The sequence below is a fragment of the Dinoponera quadriceps genome, unplaced genomic scaffold (assembly GCF_001313825.1).
Source record: "Dinoponera quadriceps isolate SergipeBrazil2010 unplaced genomic scaffold, ASM131382v1 scaffold192, whole genome shotgun sequence".
Classification (NCBI taxonomy): Eukaryota; Metazoa; Arthropoda; class Insecta; order Hymenoptera; family Formicidae; genus Dinoponera; species Dinoponera quadriceps.
Genome location: NW_014554324.1, coordinates 1,569,730 through 1,591,409, shown reverse-complemented (window position 1 = coordinate 1,591,409; position 21,680 = coordinate 1,569,730). Strand labels below are relative to the sequence as shown.

Below are 21,680 nucleotides of genomic sequence, written 5' to 3'. Positions count from 1 at the left end.
TCACGAGGTATGTACCTCCAAATTTGGAAATATCCAAATTTGGAAATATCCATGATACAGGAAATTATCAATTATATTTCTCATGAGAAATTATATCGAAAAAATAAAATAAAAGCACTAAAATTACTTTATACATTTATTATATATGTCCTTACATGTTATCTTTAATCATATATATATTTCTCAAATTAAAAAAATGGTTATGTACGATGTATACACTCTTTTATTATAGAAAAATACTCCCTAATTTTTTCTTTTCGATTATCTTTAACAAACTATCTGACAAGCAAACAAACAAAACAAAACGGAGGAAAATCTGTCGCTATCACTCACTAATGGCAATCAATTACTAATAGCTTCAACTATATTTTGTGAGATCATATTCCACAGCAAACTTCAGATATGATTCGGTCAAAAGGCCAGAAAACTCAGGTATCTCTGTTTACAACGCAAGCTAATTCTAATTTTTCTTATGTGATTCACAGTGACAGAAGATTGAGATTGGCACAAGATCCAAAGTGATTTAAAAGATACAAAATTCACACTATAAAATAGCATTGAAATAAATTACTTACCGCTGAGTTGTTACTTGAATTTTCACATGAAGAAAGCTCAATGAAACTTCAGCACAACGAAAAATCAGGCGATACTAATAACACAATCGAACGCTTTTGCAAACAGAAACTACCACTTCAGCTCCAACTACCGTATATGGTAAACCAAGTTCACGCACTGTCCGACAGGGTTTAATATTTTACAACCGAGAAACATAGATATGTCGGTTTGCCACAGATACGTCAATTTTGGTGTTTTTCCTTTACATATATATACACTAAAAGAAATTTCCATCGGATAAACCCATTAAATAATGTATCCGATTATTATTTTTATTATCTGATTAAGTGATGGATATCTTTATCCGACGAAGTTACCAATGCAGTTACCGATAAAACCTAATCGGAAAATTAGTCACCCTTTGTAAATCCGTTGTAGTTTTTGTTGGATAAAGACACAACTTGATCGGATGAAGTGACGAAATAATCGGATGCATCAAAATAACGAATTGCATCGAATATATCTGTTTGTCGCTTTTTAATTGGATTATGTTTGTCCGATCATATCTGACCGGATATTGTTCTCAATATATATATATATATATATATATATATATATATAAATTAACGCTGTTAAAAATTGTTCGTAGTAGAATAAATTAGAGCGCTCTCCGCGATAAATTTGCGCGCAGATTGTCCTCGTAGTTCTCTCCCAGGACTTTTCCTTTTTCTCCGTGGTCAGAGAGTCGCAAAAATTTGACAGATGAGGGTGACCGAAGGATCAGCTTTTAGATGTTCGGACACGCGTTAAACGCTCGCGCCGATACGTCATTAATCACATGTACGATGAGTACGTAACCGCCAAGATGTAGCGTTAAAATATGTTGCCCTTAATAGCGCAGTGACGGTTAGCCGGCTGATTAATTATCCGCTGTCTGATAAATGACTCTCGGCCGCTATCTGACGGTTGCTCGTTAAAGGGAATGCGAAGAAGCGCTCGTTGAAGATACGAAAGCGGCCGGCGAGCACGTCTCGGAAACGAAGGAAAGGAAGGAACGTCGACGCGAACGCGCTCGCTCTTCTTCCGTTGCTCCTCACTTTATTGTTTCATCATTCCACATATTTACATCGTCGCGGTATAAACAAAGCTCGCTGACATATTAACGTGGTCGCTCGCTCGCTCGCTCGCTCGCAGGCACATAAAAAGTTCGGCGATTTGTTCCTGGAGGAATCGTTAAGCGAGTCAAGACACAGGCGTCCCTCGTAAAGCTTTCATGAGGCAGACAGGTCATTCGCCACATCGAAAGCTGGACTCGTAATTTCGGGCTTGGAGATGCAAAACGACGTAAACGCGGCACGACGATGGCACCTCGAATAATTAAGAAAGAGCTCTATACAAAAGAGAGAGAAAAAGAGAGTGTGTGTGTGTGTGTGTGTCTCGCGATCATAATGGTGGGAGACAGAGGAAGAAAAAATATAATAGTTACTGGAAATAAATATAATTAAAGCGTAACTGATGATTCCGGCGCTTAAGTCGTTCCGCATATCATATTTACCACGATTGACTATTGAATCGAAAGCCAGAAATACCAAGGAAGATCAATTTTCTTTAGAAATTCACATCGAACGTATGAATACGTTCGTTCCTTTCGAACGTAGTAATATGTTGAAATACACATGTTTAAATACATAATTTATTCGACGATCATAAAATCAAGTAGATTCGAATGATCCGAGAGCGAAAAACAAATAACGAAACACTATCATTCTTGATTAATTTTAACTATCGTCATTACATTGACATAAACGTTTCACTCGAAAGTTTCGCTTTAACTTTGTCCGCTCGGACATTTGGAAAGCGACAATTGCAAAATCGCAAGGCACGATAACATCGTGCAAAATTTCCACATTGGCAGAATCGATTTCAAATTTGTTTAAAAATACAATCTCTCGCCGCGGATTTTCATCTTCCCCCGCCCGCTTACCTACAATATCTTAAGCTTCGCTCGCAGAGGTTTATCTCTGAAAATATTTTCCTTTGGTATAGACAAAATATTTGACTATTTCACGGCACTTCCAATATCTCGCATAGATTTGTCGACAACGAAATCGGAAACCTATCTGCATACCTCCGGCGAATATTCCGCGCTTGTTAATCGCCTGCGACATCCATAATTCTCGCTTCGATAAAAATTCCCACGAATATGTCCGGCATACCGATATCAGAATATACACGAAGTTTCAGAAGTCACGCGCTTCTCTCTTTGGACTAGAAATTCTTCGGATTTACAGTCGACTCCCCCCTCCGTGTTTTCTTCAAGATTGAACAAACAACCATTGTTTGCCGGCGCGAAATTATTTTTAAATCATGGTAAAAATCCTCGGAAGAAATATCTCCGGAGGGGCTAACTGGAATACGCGAGATTTCATTTCAAGATTAATTTCTATTCGCGCTCCGGAAACTCGATTCGCCCCTCGAGGCATTTAATTATGAATTTTAGATATTCGCGTAATTATCGACTTAACCACCATCGAGATGTGGCAGTTATTCACCTCGAGTTGCTCATTTCCGCGGGTGGATCAATAAAAGTACACTTTCGACAATTTCTGAAACGCGCTGTGCTACGACAGCGGGTCACTCTGCACGAGAATAACCGAGTCTTTTTGACCGTACTTGTGCGCTCACTCGAGATACCCTAAAGCGGGCACGTCGTGAGTTGTCGTCGTGTGAGAGCTAAGAGAAAAACGGGGGTCCTTCCGAGAGAATTAAATATCGATACCGTGCCGGCCTCAATGATGCGTCGAGTAGTGACTGTCGGCGGACGGCTGCAGCGGCCCGTTGATGCTCTGCACGATCATATTGAGACAATCCAAACTGCTGCCGTTGTTTTGCGAAGACAACGCCTCGGTCTGCTCGAAACCTGAAACACCGAGAATACCACGGACGATGAGAAATAATTGAACAGAGAGCAACGGCAACACAAAGTCTCTCTCTCTCTTCAATTTTGATATTAATGCACAGCAAAAATTAGTCTCAAATCAATGATAAATATTTGTATATGTAAACAAGAATATTATAATATTCTTAGAAGATTTTTAATCTTGAATTAAGTACAAGTAATCCTCGCATTAATACAATTAAATCAAGGCGAAAAATCTTTTAAGCAGATTACAATATTCTTGTTTATATATAAGAATATCTATCATTGATTCACAAGAACTAATTTTTTTCCGTATGCGTCTCGCCTATTCTTAAAATATACTTAATGCGATTCAAATCGTTATGTTTACATATTATTATTATTATTAATATTATTTTGTACGTATCATATCACCCTGCGCTTTACTGAACAAACATTGTTGCGATTTAGCCTCTATAATTTCTTTATATAGCACTTGAGAGAGAATCTTCCCACAGCGCTGAATAAATAATACTACCTCTCTCTTTCTCTCTCTTTCTCGCTCTCTCTCTCCGCGAACGAGAGTAGGCAGAATCAAATTTCATTTTCGTGCGGTAGTGCGTTTAACGCGGCGAGATCGGCACGATTCCAGAGCAAACTGCGAACACGAGCGCAATGCGCGAAGTACAAACTACGTTTAAGCAAACTTTAGGTGCTCTTTGACCGTCGCTTTCGTCGCCGTGTGTATCCAGATACGGATGAATTGCAAGCCGACTCCCAAACGGGAGAGCCGACGCGCGCCTTCTCTCTCTCTCTCTCTCTCTCCTTCTCCCTCTTTCTCCATTTTTCGTTGTCCTTCGCTCGCGGAGAAAGCATTTGCATAAGTTATGTACTGAGACTTAAGGGCTTTGAAGCCGTTATTCTTGGCACCGGCCGAACACGCGCGCCTCCGTCTTTCCGTCTTAAACTCGGCCCGAGTATTTTTCGCCCACCTTCGTGGAAGCTACGCGCGTCCTCGTGAAAGCCGATGCTACGCTCTTTCCGGACAATCGGATAATTATATACGCGTAAAATTATATCCGTCGAAGGGAGAAACACCCAGAGGAAAAGAAAACGAGAAAAGTTCCTAAAGAAACAACGGTGCTCCCAGAGCTTGTTTTCACTCGCGTGAGAAACGAGCGGATGTATCGTCGCGAAGTAACATCGTGCAATTAGCATCGACGAACTCGCCCGCGTTAAATTCCCTCTGATTTACGCGCGTACAATAAACCACGCGCATGTTTGCAAATGCATCGGAACGAATAAATCGCGAGAGAGGTTTCAGTCGCGCGCGCACACGATATCTTCACGTGGGCGGAACACGTCGATCATCGTTGACGAGAAATAACTATCAGAATCGAGAATATGAAAATTTGCGCACAGAAGATATCGGTTGTATCTAAATATATGGAGTGAGGCAATAAATATCGCCTTGAATATCTTTGAAGCAAAAAACAAAGGCAACCTTCAGATCTGCGAAGCCACCCCACTCAGAATAAAAAAAAAAACGTTACCGTCGTGGGACGATTTTTTTCTGGATGAAACAGCCTTGAAGATTCGAAGGCCATCTTTATTTTTTGCTTCGAAGATATTCAAGGTAATAATAGTTATTTCCAAGCCCTCTATAGAAGGAAACGTCGAAAGTAGAAGAAAAATGACGTAAGTGTGATATGATGAACATAAACTGACATAAATATGATAAACCGTCATACTCATGTTTCTCGGCTGTAAAGTAATGAACTCTGTCAGCCAGAACATGAACTTTGTTTACTGTGTACAGCAGTTGAAGTGGCAGTTTCTGTTTACAAGCGCATTCGTTCGGTTGTGTTATTGATTATGTTATATTACATCGTGTGACTTTTCGTTGTGCTGAAATTTTTGTAGATCTATTTTCTCGTTAAAAGGAACACATCAGCGGTATTAATTTATTTGACAACGTTTCATAATACATATAAATTTTGTTTTATAGTATATATATATTGTTCTATAGTATACATAAATGTTGAACGTTTTAAATTACTTTGAACCTTGTGTCAATCTTTATCTTCTGTCATTGGACCAAACAAGAAAGGTTAGGATAAGTTGTTCTGTAAACCGACATACCTGAACTTCGTTGTGAAATAGCATTTCACACAATACAGTTCAAGTTACTGGTGACTGATTTTTCCCTGTTTTCTTGTTTGTTTGTTTAAAATAACCGGAAAAAAGCTGTCAGGGATCTCTTTTCACATAATAAAGAAGCAATATATATTGCAAAATTGTTATAGTTTAAAAGAATATATAAAATTAAATATAAAACATAAAGATATATAATAAATGTACAAAATAATGTAATTTCAGTGCTATTACTTTATTTTTTATTTTATTTTTTTAACAATTTCTTATAGACATCATGAGTATGCCAGTTTCTGGAAGGGTCAGTCCTCAAATATTTGAAAAAATAGTTATTTGTAAAGAAATATGTAATAATTCTCATAAGACTATCAGATATTTTGGTCGAGAAGCGTTACTGGTTTGCACATTTATATAAATTTAAATTTATATCTTCAAGAAAACTTTAGAACCTAAAAACGAAATGGTATGTCGGTTTTGGTGCTTTTCCATATATATATATATATACCCCATATATACCCGGACGTAATATTTAACGTCGTTCTGCAATCTAACGATTCGAATGTAGCAAACCGACGTGGGATCTCGACAGCGAATTATCGGGCGCGTCGATGACTAATTAGCCACCCACGTTTACCAGCGTCTGCGGACGTGTCGCTGGCACGAAAATACGGATGAAGATACACCCGGGGAGCGTAATCGCGAGAACGAGAGCGCTACGAAACTAATAATATTAGTTGGAACGATAAATGCGCACCGACACGCGCCGATGAACGCGAAACGAAAACAAGTAAATATGACCTACTCTTTTCGCACTTTCCACTTGTCGTCTTTCACACAGCGCATTACGAACACGGCTTTTTCGCAGTCGTGGAAACTGCAAATTTCTAGTAGACACGTTCATTTAACGGAAACGGTCCGGAAATAGCGATAATCCGTAAGCAACAAACGATCGGGAACAGCGACACACGACGAGACTTTCCTGACTGAGACAATCTTCAGGGAGGAGAATTGCTAACGAAACTTTCATCTTTATTGAATTTCAAATGGAGACCGTTTTAACAGTATTTTAATTAGAATTTAATTAAAAGCTTAGTTACTAAAGCATCGAATATCAGGAATTATGTATAGACTTACGAGGAAAGCTGAGAAAAGAATCTCTGATCAAACACCTACTAAAGAAAAATCGTTCTTCCACGAAGACCGAGCGTGAATAAATCTTCGGAAAACCGCCCACTCGCTCGCTCCTCGTATACAACCTGCACGATAAATATTACACAGACGCGATTCTTCGTAAATTTGGTAAAAATTGCTATTCGACAATCGATTTCTGTCCGCATAATACTTTCAAAAAGGCATGTTATCTCATTATCGCATATTTTTCACGATGCCAATTGGCTATCTTGATCTCGACGCAAGTCGTTTACTTGGACAATGTCCACTTATGTCCGCTCACTTGGCGACTGTCATTGTGAAGATTATACATTTTAACAGTTCGAGTGAGACATGGAAGAATAAAATACTATAAAATAATATACTAGGTGAAGCCACAACACTATTGAATATCTTCGGAAAATAAAAATATTTTATTATCGATTAAATGAAGATGAAAGAAAGTTGCATTTGCCGAAGGTGTTCGAAGCGACGATCATTATTAATCAATGTAATTTCCGTTAAATAAATTTTTCTCTCCAACTTTCATATTTCGAAGATATCTAGAGTGGTAATAGTTATCGCCTTACTCTGTATAATGTTAGTATTACTGTGTATGGAAAATATGAAAATTTTAAATTGATAAAGCAACCTGATACTCTCGAGCACGTTTCACCAGCTCAGTCAAAAAGTCACGTGGCTTCGAGAACAATGATATACGTACGTAAGCAAATATCCTAGCAGTCCTTGACACGAAGGCAAACAAAACTTGCGCTTGATTCCGGAATTTTTTTTCAAGTCGATTGAAACATGTAATTTTATTTCGCATACTAAGTTATCATGCTCGGATCGTTTTCGCACCCTCGAATTTCGACGGTAGTCGCAAATTTTTATCATCAAAATTTCTTTTCTTTTGAAAGAAATATGTTCAAACATCTGTGTCCGTGATACGTTGAGGTCCGCCGATACAACTAATCGAAAAACTTGCTTTTTGTTTCAGATCCGGCGGAGTTTGTGACCACACTGTGGATGCGGTTCCCGGGAGATGCAGTTTCGATGGATGCGAATACTGTACCGGAAGATCCGATTTGGGCCGGGCAGGGTCGGCTCGAAGGTAGGTTTATAGATTTTTCACACTCTAACATTTAACCTCTTGCGATCGACAAACTGGGACATAGTTGTCGAAGTAAAAATCGTTGAGTTATAACGAGCGCAAAAGGTTAACATACTCGTCTCCCCGCGCATTTTCCGTCTGATTAAGCCATTAACACTTTGAAGCCTTGACCTTAAAGATGATTGATTAATGGGATCCTGGACAATTTTGATGTTCAGAAAAAGGGGGATAGATATCCGATGTTCTATGAAACATTTGGAACGACTGAAATCCGAGAATAAGCCGACAGCAGAAACGTATGGAATTAAATTGCCAGGCTCGAGTTATACTCGGGCTTAGGACAAAGAGTGTTAGCCATCGTATCTAATCAACGATGTGATATTTTTTGCTTCAGATCTGTAGCAGAATGTGCCTTCGATCTTGAGAGTCCCAAGTATTTCGGTCAGATGCAAAGATGCAAATTAGTGGATCTGTCAGTGATTGATGTTCATAAGAAATCAATGCGATTCACTTGTAGACTTAGCTTGTGTGCGTGCATGTACTGAGAAAAAATTAATTTTCTTACAAATCACAGTCATTGACGGCGTCAATCATACTTTTTATTATACTGATGAAAAAGTAGTAATGAGATATTTTTATCGGTAATATAATGACATTTATTACAAAAATAGATTTCCCGACTATAATTATCTGTACCACTATTAACCACTATGCAAATACAGTAACAAGTATTAATCACTTCTCTCTCAGTATAAAGTTACACGTGTACATTTGTGCCGTCCACTGAAATGCTTGAAAAACAATCAGGGGGATCGCTTCTTTAAATAAACTTCTTATTTATCAAATATTAAAATATCAAAAATTTCGCTCTCAAAGATATTGATTCTTAATCATTATTTTTCCAATTCATTCAATGCGAGCCCTCAATTGTCGCTCAAACGATATAAAATAAACATCCGAATTGCGTATCAGAATCGCGCCGCCAAACCGCGAAATTCGCAATTACGTGCTTTGCCCGCGATGAATTTTGCAATCGTCGCGATCTCCAATTTCCGAAATTTTTCACTCGTGACGCGTTATAACTCGTCACTTCGATCGAAATGAAAGTTGGAATATAAAGTCAGAGTCAAAAGCAAGAATTCTCGCGAAACAGGGGTTTCGTTTCTCTAACGTTTTTTTTTTTAAATATAGATATCCGGAAGATGGAATATGTTTCTATTATTATCTATCTCGATCCTGTCGAAAGCCGTGATGTTCGATTCGCGATTGTTTACGCACGATTCACGACTCGGGGGTCGTACATTCTCAAAGCACTGGAATCGGGTGCTATCCGTTAAATCACTAAGTGCCGTCGAAACGATCACAGTTCACAAGTGCGGTCAAGTGCGATCGATGGCGGGAACAAGGACAGGGACGCTACGGAGGCTGGACACGCTGAGGACCTGCGACCAGAACAACTGGACATCGCCGGATATCAACGCGAAATGGTGAGAACGCACAATCACGGCGCTAACAAAACGTCGTATCACGCAGCGCATGCAGCATTCAGACATAAATCGCACTGACAACTAATGGGAAGAACGGTGCATAGGTGTTGTGCATTGTCATAATAAAAAATTACTTAAGAAAGACTTAAGGATCTATGGTGCGCGGTAGCACACCGGTTCGCATCCAAGAAAAGAGCCGTTAGAGACGAAGCGGCCATAAATATTCATAGTCCTAAGATGCTAAGATGATGAAAATGCTAAGAGGATTTTACGTGCTCTGCGCTTAGCGCCTGATAATATGGAAATCCTGAAAACCGTGGGGCGACAATGGTAACAGCGACTTGAAGTCCCGCGGATGAGACGTTAGCAAATTAACGTGCGTTGGTGAAAAAAAAAAAAAAAAAGAAAAAAGAAACGAACGGTAATTTACGACTCTCTGGCGTTAAAGCTCCTGAAATCCTCGCAAATCACTTTTCTCGCTCGCGCTTTGAACACCAAAGGGGGAAAGGAAGGGGACGTGTCCCGTGTTCTCTCAGTCGCAATTTAGCGAGCCAGAGGAGAGAGTTTCGCTTATGCGCAGAAATGAGCGCGTGAGTGGCCGCAGCGAGCATCAATCACGATCGAAACGATTGTTTGGCAAGAGCCGGCTATTTATTTATAAATCACCGCGGGACGTATGATACCCGCTGTCATACTTCCGCGGATGATATACCGTCCAGGTTGCTTGCCAGATGCGTTCGGTGTACCGCGCAATCACGACATCGAATAGTTTTCGACGGTGGCGTAAATTATTTACGGGGCCGACGAGCCGTGCTAGCACACCGCGATGTGATTCTCGGCGTATAGACAGCCAGATGCCCGACGGACAGACACTCTTCTTCCGGTATTTATAACATTCGTTAATAAAGAATAGAGACGCGCGTGTGTGTCGCGCAATCGAGCGCCGGTCGGAAATTCTGAAGAATCGTTCTTCGACTTCCCGCGTGTTCCGCGAACCACTTTGCTAAATAATCGAGTGACCCAATCGCGGTGGAGGTGATGATAAAATGCAATTATCTCCACGAGACTGCCAAATTATGAAACTTAATTCGAAGAATCAGATAGACGAACTTATATTTGTGAGATCGTTAGGATAATTCTTATTAGCAATAGGACGAAATTGCTCCAATTGCGAAAATGCAGTTTCGAAAGAACGTAAATATGTTGTGGGGACTTTGAATTTTAAGGAGCAAATTGGTGAGTTTATATTTAAGAAATTGTTAGATTTGAATAATAGTCGGGATAATTTTTAGCAGTAGTAAGATCCGTATTCTGAGCTCACCTTTATTGATAAAATGCGTGTCTAAAAGTGTCTTAGAAATCACCTGATTGGCTGTACAGTTTACAATTTACATATTTAAAGCGCCTTCGTCGATAAAAGAGAGTTCAAAATATAAGTCAAAAACCAAAGTTTTTCTAATTACGAAAATGCAATTTTTCAAGGAACGTAAATAGATTGAGGCGATAACTTTAAGAGAATCAGATTAATGAATTTATATTTAAGAAATCCTGTTAGAGATTCGAGTCGGAACAATTTTTATCAGGGTGAAAATTGTCCTCATTACGAAAATGCAATTTCGGAAGAACGTGAACGTGATACGTTGGAGCGAATCGACGATAGACGTCGAGAGAGACGCGAGCGCGCGCGCGACAATCGACAATCAAGTTAGCCTTCTTCCGATGGGATAAGCGAAATTGGATCGACGGTAGGCACCCAATATTTCTCAATTATTCCGACGGTGATATATCCGAGGCACTTACTCCATACCCGTGCCGAGGTGCTCTAATCGACTCGATAAATCGGTGGATTAAGTCGTAATGCCTCGTAACGTTAGGTAAGAGTGACGAAAATAACCGGACTTACGGACGGGACGCGCGAAGGATATGTATCTGAAAACGCAACGTGTTTATAGTTGATACACCGACGGAGGCAGGCGTGTGTATGTGTGCGTATCAAATCGGTGAAACTTACCGGAGTGACACTCGACGCGCGTTGCCGACTCGTTGCTGCTGCACTATCGAGAAAATAAATGTCGAGCACATTCTTCGCAGCCTCTCGATGTAAGATCGCGACATATATGTGTATCGTTATCTCTGCACAGCAACGATTGAACCGTCCGTAGAGGTGTAACGTCGTGTAAAGCGTCTCAGAAGTGGAACGGAGTTTCAGTTCGTGACATGGAGAGAGAGAGAGAGGGAGAAAGAGATAGAGAAATCATTCACACTGTTCTCCCTGTTGTGCAGTTCGCGCTATGTATGCCATGTACACCGACCTTTAAAACGAAAGTTATACAATTTTCAGCCTTTCACGTATGCGCGTAACGTCAGAACGTCATAGATTATTTAACTCGAATAATTTATTTGATAATGGTATTTTATAGTGTGAATTTTAAACTTTTTTAATCATCTTTGGATGTTGCGCCAATCTCTATCCTCTGTCACTGAACTATGCGGGAAAAGTTAGGGTTAGGTTGTTTTGCAAGCCGGTATACCTAAGTTTACTAGTCTTGCAACCGACGTACCCGAGCTTTGCTGAGAGATATTATTTCACAGAATACAATTCAAGTTACTGATAACTGATTTTCCCTTGTTTTTCTTGTTTGCTCGTTCAAGACAGTCGAGTAGAAGAACTTAGGGGATTCCTTTTCACAAGGACAAATATACCGTTTTTAAAGGTTTGCAATCTTCAAAGCTTTAAAAATATGTAAGATTAAAAAGAATATTCAAAGACACATAATAAATGCACGAAATAATGCAATTTCAGTTCCTTCTCTTATTTTATTATATTTTTTTATCATTTCTTTGAGGTATTATGGATACGGATTGGTTTTGGAACCTAGTTTCTAGAAGCGTCAATCCTGAGATATCTTAAAAAATTCTTTTCGAGGAAATATGGAATAATTTCCGTAAGACTTTTAAATATTTTGGTAGAGAAGTGCTGCTGGTTTGCATTCGTGAATTATGATTTTTAATTTTACACCTTCAACAGAACTTTAGAACTCAAAAACAACATGTTATCTCGGTTTGGATGCTCTCCCTCTACGTCATACATGAGTACTGACTATATTTAGACGAATAAGATAAAAAAATATCAATGCCCAACCCTGGACATTGTTTTGATTTCTTCAAACGTACATTTGAAATTTCCACATATATATAATAACAATAATAATAAATACACATGTATTCTATGTTGTTATAGCTGAAATATTCGTGAACGATAAGAATGTCCAGGTTTAGGCGGATGTCCACGTAGACCTTTTGATACTATCGTCTAAATCGGGGATGTCTCCTAGGCGTAAGTACAATCGCAGATTCATACGGCGTCAGTGATTTTGTTCCTCCCGACACCGGGCGCACACAGCTCGCGAGGACACCTCGCGCTAATTGATCTTCTTTCGTCCGACCGGTCGCTGTGTGTGTATCGTCGAGATGGGTTGTGCTGCATCCACGTGGGGATAATTTCGGGTGCGAAGGCTAAACGCCGGTCGACTTTCTTTTGGGAAAAATGTAATCCAGCCGGGGTAACGCTGCGAACAGGGCGCGCGCACGCATGAGAACTTAGAGCGTCTCTTGTCTCTCGGGAAGCTCCGAGTCACCGATGCGTTTCTCGCTAATGAGCGGGAATCAAAGGTTCGTTGTGCCGTTGGAGGAGGTCCGCGCGGGCGCGAGCTCGGATTCAGCAAATCGTCTAGGACGCGTCTTTGAAGATGGAAACGCAATTAAGTCGTCTCAATTAACTCGTTGTTCTAAGCATCCGGTGTGTTCTAAATGGGGGATCCCGCGTACCTCGGAGGGCTCGGTGCGCAAGATCGGTCCGCGCGTATCGATCACGTGCGAGGAGGCGTCGTCTGCCGGTGTGGACGTTTGAATTAGAGCCCGTTTTTCCCCCGAACGACGACACCGCGCGAAAATTGTATCGACACCGCGTGGCCATTAATCGCGAGCGGACGGACGGATGACGGACGGATCCCTGGGCGTGTAAAACGCGTCGAGGGGCAGCCATGAGCGAAAGGCGCGCTAGAAAGGAAAAGGCGCGCGTTTCATCGTTTATTCTTTTATTCCTTTATTGACGGCGCGAGGGAGATGACGTTTTCCGGATACATTAGCGGATTCCTGGTGCAGCGGAGTATGTACCTTGGCTGCGGTTTCTGGTCCGCGCTTAAATTCGCGTTCCACCGCGCGTCGAGGACCCCGGCGACGATGCGTCATACTAATGTACCGTGGCAATATATGGCACTCCGACCGGCGGTGGCTTGAATTTTCTTATCCTCTCGACGAAAGCGCGGGATATTTTTCGAGTGACTTGTCGGACGCGCGAATATTCACCGCCGCCGCGCGAGAACGGCCGCTTCTCGTGGAGAATTCCGCGAGTAAGTCCAGTATGATTCGAGTTGTTTCGCTAACTTCCGCGATTTGTAAATTGGATCTAATAAGAGCGGCTCTCTCTCTCTCTCTCTCTCTCTCTGAAACAGCTCGTGGCGGCGTCTCGCGTCTCTCGGCGACGAGAAATCCGCCAATGAATCTTCTGGCGCATTAACACCGCAGAAAAGCTGGACACGATTCAGGATCAGAACTGATAACGCAAACGTCAAAAATCGATGGAAATAGAAATTCAGATCGTTATAAATTAGTAAGGGAGAGAAACGTGTCCGTAGATCGGATAAATGAAAAATATTCCTCGTAAAATTCCCAAGCGATACTTCACTGTACAAGGCGAGGCAATAACTGTAACATTGAATATCTTAAAAGTGTGAAAGTTAAAATGAGACAAGTTTATCTAACGAAAGTTGCGGCTATTTATTTATTTTTATTCGCGGCATTAATATCCCAAAATTGGCCATTATTTCACAGAAAAAAAGTGCTAGAATCAAGTGAACATAATTATCTATTTTCAACCTTTTGAATAACATTTTTCACAGGTAACATTTTTATTAACTTAAGTATATTTTGATAGCTTGTAGTAGTAAGTAAATATTTAAACGCAGTAACACTTTGATTTGTAAATAAATTGCTGAATGTAAACGTAAAATAGTTCTAAATTTAAGAGAATATTTGTATTAGAACTTGTGATTTCATTTCCGTCGAAAAATCAGACGATCTTAAATTTAGATTTTTCTGTCCAGGAAATGTTTTCCAAAAATACATTCCGATATTTTCAATATTATAATTTTCATATTTGTCCGCAATTGTTCTAACACTCACTTTTTCTAACACTCAATACAAATAAACGTCTCTTATACGAAGAAAATATCATATTGTATATACAATAATATTATATTTCAATTTCTAATAAATATTTATTAAAAAAAGTGTTGGAATAACCATTTGTTGAATCAAGTGAATATTACTTGAACGACAGCACTTTCTTCCAATGTCCGAACACACCTTTCGTAGACATGAGCTTGTTCCACCTTCGTCCGGTCGTTGACGAAATATTTTTATTTTACAAAAATGTTCAAGCCGGCAACAGTTATTGCTTCACTCCGTAGGATCGGTCCTCTCGGAATCGAAAAATTTATTTAATATCCGCTCGGCGTCGTAAACGCGCATCAAATTGGCGCATCAGCGAGAAACAATCACTTACCTTGAGAGCAATGTAATTTACGAGGGCGTGCACGCTCTCAACGCGCGTTCCTTTGAGGACGCTTCAACAAGTCGTTTGATCATCAAGCAGAGTAAACTTCTGCCCTACACCTCGCATACCGTGCATCCAAATCGGACGACACGACGTGCGCGCAAGGGAAACACATTAAAGACGAGAGACGTCGTCGCATCGCATTCGCGGCTCATATTGCGCGGCTTTACACGAGTACGTACCGAGCCCCATTGGGACAACAGTGATCAAAAGAGCAATAAATCGCAACGGATAAACAATCTACAAATTATTCGCATCGAACGGGGCGCATCGGTCTTCACGCGCATAATCATGCTTCAAATCACACACCTCAAGCCGAGCGAGCAAAGTCGACGTTCCCAGTTAACACGTTAAATGCCACAGTGATGTTAAAGAATTTCGCTCGCGGCGTCCAAATCAACGTGTTATTTTCCAGATGCTAATTAGTTATATTTATTATTTAACGGAACACCCACCGATAAAACAGACCTAGATTAATTCATTGTAATCGACATATAGAACAGAGAATTCTTCTCGTACTCCACTTACGAGCTAACTTGCGTTTAGCAATGCGTTAACAATGGTATTGGGGACTTGCACAAATTCATTCTATCACATTATATTTTCTTTCATTAGGTCTCACTCGAGACATCGAAGATATTTTACAGAACCAGACAATTACCTAAAAATTTGCAGAACGAGGTTTGTAACAATTGCAAATACAGCCAGTCCTTGATTTAGATAGGCGGAAGGTTCCGCAAAATCCTACGTAAGTCGGAGCTTATTTATGTTAGATCTATCCTATGCACATTGCACAATGTCCGAATAACCGACTCGATGTAAGCATGAAGCAATGAACATGTAAACCCTACAATGCAACATTACTGTTACCACTTAAGTAGAAATGTATCTAGTCGACCTGAGTCAAAAGCTAGTAGCTGACTAGTACAGTAGCTAGCTAGATTAAATTTTGTAGCTTGTTATTGGTTCGTTATTATATATAGGTTGATTATTTATTAAAATGTAGAATCGGTTTTATGATCTAGCCGTTGTCCAGTGATTAGATATAAAATATAATAAAATAGATGACGCTGTCTTTTCTGAAATAATCTATATCTTCTAAAATAATCTAGCTATTATGAGTGTTCTCTACGATATTTAAAAGTAAGATAGCAAATAAAATATTGAGGATACACATTACTCCATAAAAGTCATCAAAAAAGCCGAAGCGAACGTTATGTGTGATTTTTCATCTCGTGACTGTAACTTTTTTTGTTTAATCACTAGCTAACTTATTTATCTGGCCATTATCTAATCATTAGAAGTTGGCGTTCACATCACTGGTTAGTTGCAAAGTTAGGCACAAATTTATTTTTTTTTATTATTTTTCATCATTATTACTTTGTGGCTAAACATCCACGAGATTCTGTTTTTACCAGAATTGTAACAGCAATGGTAATACATAATCATACATTAAAAGAAAAAAAGTGCTACATTCGAGTAAATTTAGTACTTAAATTTAGTAAAAGTAATATTTACTAAGGAATATCGGAGTAATTATTTTATTTCGATTAAGTAACATAATTACCCTAATACTCCTCAGCTGAAAGTATTTATTTGAATGTAGCACTTTCCTCTTCTAATGTATACAATCTACACAAATATAGATCTACGTATGTCGATGACTATACTTCGATTAAACACGGCACGTGCTATGCCGCCCGCCATTAATAAAATAAAAATGGCTAAACAGCTGAATTTCCGCGAGCTCCCGATATTTTCGCCCGAAATCGCGTCTCAGTGCACAACAACAGAATAGCAACACTACCCCACCTGCGCCAGACTTTTACCCGTAATCACATCCCGCCCATCATCGTAACGGTCCCCCACCACCCTTACGAGCCCACGACGGGCTTCCCCGCATTTCGCGGAGGATTCGCGAAGACACGCGCGCGCCCGTTCGCGCAGACTACGGCTGTTTTCGAATAACGGCCATTAAATGGGACGTAACGGCGGCGCATCAATTAAAATAATCAGGCTCCATCGCGCTAGCTAGCTAGTGGGACACGCTTCGCTAAGTCGCTTGGCAGCGTTAGTCGCGGGCTGGTATAGATAGGGTTCGCGCGCGTACGGCGCGTTCTAGCGCGATCGTAAATTACGGCGGGCCGCGGCCACGACGTAACGAGGGAATCGCCGGCGATTTTACCGCTTTACATCAGCCGATCTCGCGCGTCCGGCCTTAAGATTCGCGCTCACGCGCTCGCGATTTATCAGCAGTGCGCAGGTGCCGATCGAGTTAAGGATCCTAGAGTCCCTAGAGGTAAAAATCTGGCCGCTGAGAGAGAGAGAGAGAGAGAGAGAGAAATGGTTTTGTAATAAAATACGCCAGTAAGCAAGAAGCGTTAAATCAATCTTTTGAAACATTGATTTTATGTGGATTTTATGAACATTTTGACATGATATTTTATAAACGTTTTTAAATTGTTACTTTGTAATATAATATTCTTAAATATCAAAATCATAGTGTCGAAATATTATTTCTACCGTTTCAAATATTATTAAAAAGGCCGTTGTATTTAACATGTACAACATTAAAAACTACATAATTAAAAATGTTACATGTTATAAAATATCATTGTGATGATGTTGTGTTAATGGTTTCCTGCTTAGTGGGTAACATCTGTAGAAACGTGAAACATATGTTCGTTTCACTTGATTTGATATTGTTTTGGATAAAGAATGTATGTTTGTGGTAAATATAACTATTGTGTGTCGCATCTTGCTACATCAAAGTAGTAAATTATAAATCAAATTTTTATTTGATATTTACAATACAATACAAATGAAATAAAATTAGAATTCGAACTTTAGAAGGCAGTTGATAATAATTATATGATTATAATAATTAAAATAGTAACACAAATATACATAAACAAGAGACAGAATTAAACAGCTTGAACCATTCACAAAAATTTCTATTGAACCAAGAACAAATATCCGTCTTTGTAATATTCAGATGAATATTCTGTACAGTATTGATGGCTGTACATTAAGTGTACAGTTACATTAAGTGTAATACTGCAACTTGTAAATTATATCTAAATTCGTTAGAATCTAAAAATTATATTGATGTGAAATGTTCAAAACTAGCGCAGTTAAAATCTTTTCATGTTAACCCTTCGGGCCCCGATCGGATATATACGTCCCATTTTCTGAAGATATTCTATACAATAAGAACTCACTTATAGGTCGCCAATAAGTACAAATTGTCCGAAATAGTTATCAAAGGAAAAAGGAAAAAATTGGGTCCCAAAGGGTTAAAGGATCCCGGCGGCGTGCATCGGCGGCGCAGATGCGAGCGTGGTCCCGAAATCAGATCGGAATCGAATCGAACGGCGGCACGGTCGGATAGAATAGAGTGCGGGCGTGGACGTGCGATGTTGCATTTGTCTTGATCAGCGCGGATTAGCGGGTTTCGCTGTTTACGTAATCGAGCGTTCGCGCTTTACGCTCTCTCGACCGGCACGCCGAAGCGTGACCGGCGCGTAATCGCTCTCCCGACGCGATGCCTTCGGTCCTCTCTAATTGACGACTTTGTTTTATGGAACGTTGGATTTAATAAAGCCGATGGAAATAGTTTCAACGCGCGGCCGGCCGAAGTCGCGCTCTCACCGCCGTGATTCATGGGATAGAATGTACAAAGAGAGAAATGACCTCGCGGAACGTTACTCACGCGCCTGAATTCATATTTGTGGTTTGCGCGCGACGTTCAACGCGACCGACTGATCACACGGAGATTACATTGTACGCGATTTTAATCGAATATGTTCAAATTGAGTTTCTTTTCAGCGGCGAACACGATCCTAGCTATCGTTTGAAGAGATTCTCTTATTTTGACGCTAAAATAGAAATTTAAAACTGGTATTCATAGTCGGACCTTGTATTTAAGGCCGTATCAAGTTTATCTTCAGATGCTATACAGCTCATTTCATTAGTTACGAAACATCTGAAGATAAACTTAAGACAGTAATCTTAAAAATAAGATTAGATTGTGAATACCGGCCTAAGGTATCATCAAGACCAAAGTAGGAGTAAATTATATCATTAGAATTGAAACTGAACCTATTTTGCTCTCTTAGCTTCTACTATGTTGTAGAATTAAAGATTTAATACGGGGTTAAAATTTCGGAGGATCCTTTGGAAAATGGTACTTTTCTCTGAATATCTAATAGATGTTCTTAATGAAAGAATCAGAAAAAATTGGATCTATATAAAAAAAATATAAAGTAATATAAAAGAATATAGAAGAGATTGAGACAAAAGTATTCCGTTTATGAAAGAATTTGTCAAAAATGCTACTTTTCTCTGAATACATATAAATCAATGTTATTAACAAAAAAATTGGAAAAGATTAGCCCTGTACACAAGAAAAATGTCGTAAAAAATGTCACAAAATTTTGTAATGCTGGACCATGGACTGGAATTATGGTTGAAATTATGGCGGGTGTGTTGTAATCTTTAGTAATGTATATCATGTGTACATATCTCTAAAGATTGCAACACATTATAATTTCAGTTATAACTCCGATTATTATTAATTAATTATAGTCCAGCATTATACAAATTTTGTGGTAATTTTCACTACATATTTTCTCCATATATATAAAATGAGAAATAATATAAATTATATACTTACTTCGGCAATACTAAAATTGGAATATAGCGAACGACAGAAGTATATTCATTTATGAAAGGATTTGACAAAAAAAAGTCATAATCTCCATAAATCTACAAATTGATATAAGTGAGATAATTGAACACACACACACACACACACACACACACACACACACAAATGAGGTCTATATAAAGTATAGAAAAAATGATATCAAAAGGTTTTCGCCATTGAGTAAAGGTTTTCTTTATTTTGCATATCTGATATTGCTAAAAATTCTCCTAAGAGGGAAGCGAACGCGACTCTCGAGGAGGGTTGCACGAGTAAATGCGGAACAGACAGTAAAATAACGCGTTAGACGCATAAGCGACTGACGAAATATGTGCCACGCTCGCCAATAGCCAGGTATTCATTAACGCTAATTAATCCCGAGTTATTTTAATAGTCGACCGCGACGGTCGCGGCACTTTGACACACGGCATTGTTATCGGGCTCGTTTTGCGAACGTTGTGCGGCGATGAGCGCTGCGCGCCGAGATTTCGTCCCGCGATTTATCAAGCGGACGTACAAACGATCACGGCTGTGTCTCTCGCGCGTCTCCTTGCGAAAGCTTCAGTATCTGATACTAATTATCGCGTCGACAACCTCGCGTCGCTCTTGCTCTTCTCCGTCGCAAGAAGTTCGTTCGCATGATTATACGTACATCGGGGGAATCTCGTGTACTCGAGTGAGTCGAAATTTTGATGCTACTTTGACTTGACTTTGACTTAAGGTAGTTATATTGCAAAGTACCGGATTTTCGATGACAATATTAAAGGGTCCCTAAATAAGTTTATTTTTTATTGAAAAATACTTTTCTATAGCTTTTTTAACTATTTAAGTAATAAATATTAATTTGGAGTGAAATATAAAAAATTTACGCAGTATTGCGAAGATATTTATTTTATATCATTCTTATTAATGCTTTATTTATGCGTTAGTTGAGCTAATAACGATACACATAATAGAAAGTAATATATAAATATTTAAATATGTATATTTATTCATGTATAGCAGATATTACCATAAATTATAAATTTCCTATAGCTATACTTTCAAAACAAAATGTTAAATAATTCTGAAATTTTTGTACGTCTGTATATTTGATATAATGCCTTAATATCGCGATAGTTTTTCAAAATTCTAAATGTAATTTAGGAGAAATTATAAATAGAAGTTAAAAACAGAACATTGTAACTTCAAGGAATGTGTATAAAAAGTACCATCTTTTGTTACAAATATTTCAACATCCGAATGATCAATCGTTTTCTAATTGCGTCAATAATTAAGTCATATTTAAATCTATATTTAAATCTATATATATAGTGCAAATTTCAAATAGTGCGCATTATAGTGCGAATTAAAAAAAAACTCAAACTTTTATGCTATATTTTATATACTTTAAGGATAATTTGCGCCTACTTAGATAAAGTTTATAGAGTAGTAAAAACCTACCTTGACGATACTACATTTTATTCATTTCTTCCTTGAACTTTTAATCTTACGAATTTAATTTTAATGATATTTCAGAGCTTTAAGCACTCTTGATATTTTTATTATTATTTGATATATTAATTCTACACAGTGGGAATTAAGATAGCAAAATAGGTACAATTTCAATGCTAATAATATAATTTACTCCTACTTTGACCCTAATGATATCTTCAATTTCCAATACTAACGTCAAAATGGGTGGTTCAAGGCAACATCAAAATTAAATCTGTATAATTAAAGGTTGAAGAGAAAGAAATCAATATGTGTCAATATCATCAAAATAGATTTTGATCAGTCTACAGTCCATTTAAGTAAATGCAGACTATCCTCAAGAGCGAGTCATCATCAAAATTTCAACTTGGGATTACCTTTCGCATTCTGCCGGTAATTCAAGCGAATTTCCATTCTCGTTCCTCGATATTTCATAAATTCGACGCGCGTAACTCACATCAGGTTTT

General features: G+C 38.9%; 2 protein-coding genes and 1 long non-coding RNA gene across 3 annotated transcripts in view; 2 read left to right on the top strand and 1 right to left on the bottom strand.

The window, feature by feature from the left end:
- Nucleotides 1–1,631: 1,631 nt before the first annotated feature.
- LOC106746684 (transcription factor SUM-1) overlaps nucleotides 1,632–21,680 on the bottom strand; it is a 52,255-nt gene continuing 32,206 nt past the window's right edge. The window contains exon 5 of the mRNA XM_014623500.1: nucleotides 1,632–3,475. Within this exon, the coding sequence (XP_014478986.1) occupies nucleotides 3,345–3,475 (131 nt within the window). The 3' untranslated portion in view covers nucleotides 1,632–3,344. The remainder of the gene's footprint in view (nucleotides 3,476–21,680) is intronic.
- On the top strand, nucleotides 6,209–8,572 carry LOC106746700. The gene is made up of 3 exons (XR_001374610.1): nucleotides 6,209–6,395; nucleotides 7,758–7,871; nucleotides 8,266–8,572. It is a non-coding gene; the product is annotated as an uncharacterized LOC106746700 (long non-coding RNA).
- LOC106746661 (43 kDa receptor-associated protein of the synapse homolog) overlaps nucleotides 10,111–21,680 on the top strand; it is a 75,546-nt gene continuing 63,976 nt past the window's right edge. Inside the window, exon 1 of the mRNA XM_014623469.1 lies at nucleotides 10,111–10,241. Within this exon, the coding sequence (XP_014478955.1) occupies nucleotides 10,213–10,241 (29 nt within the window). The 5' untranslated portion in view covers nucleotides 10,111–10,212. The remainder of the gene's footprint in view (nucleotides 10,242–21,680) is intronic.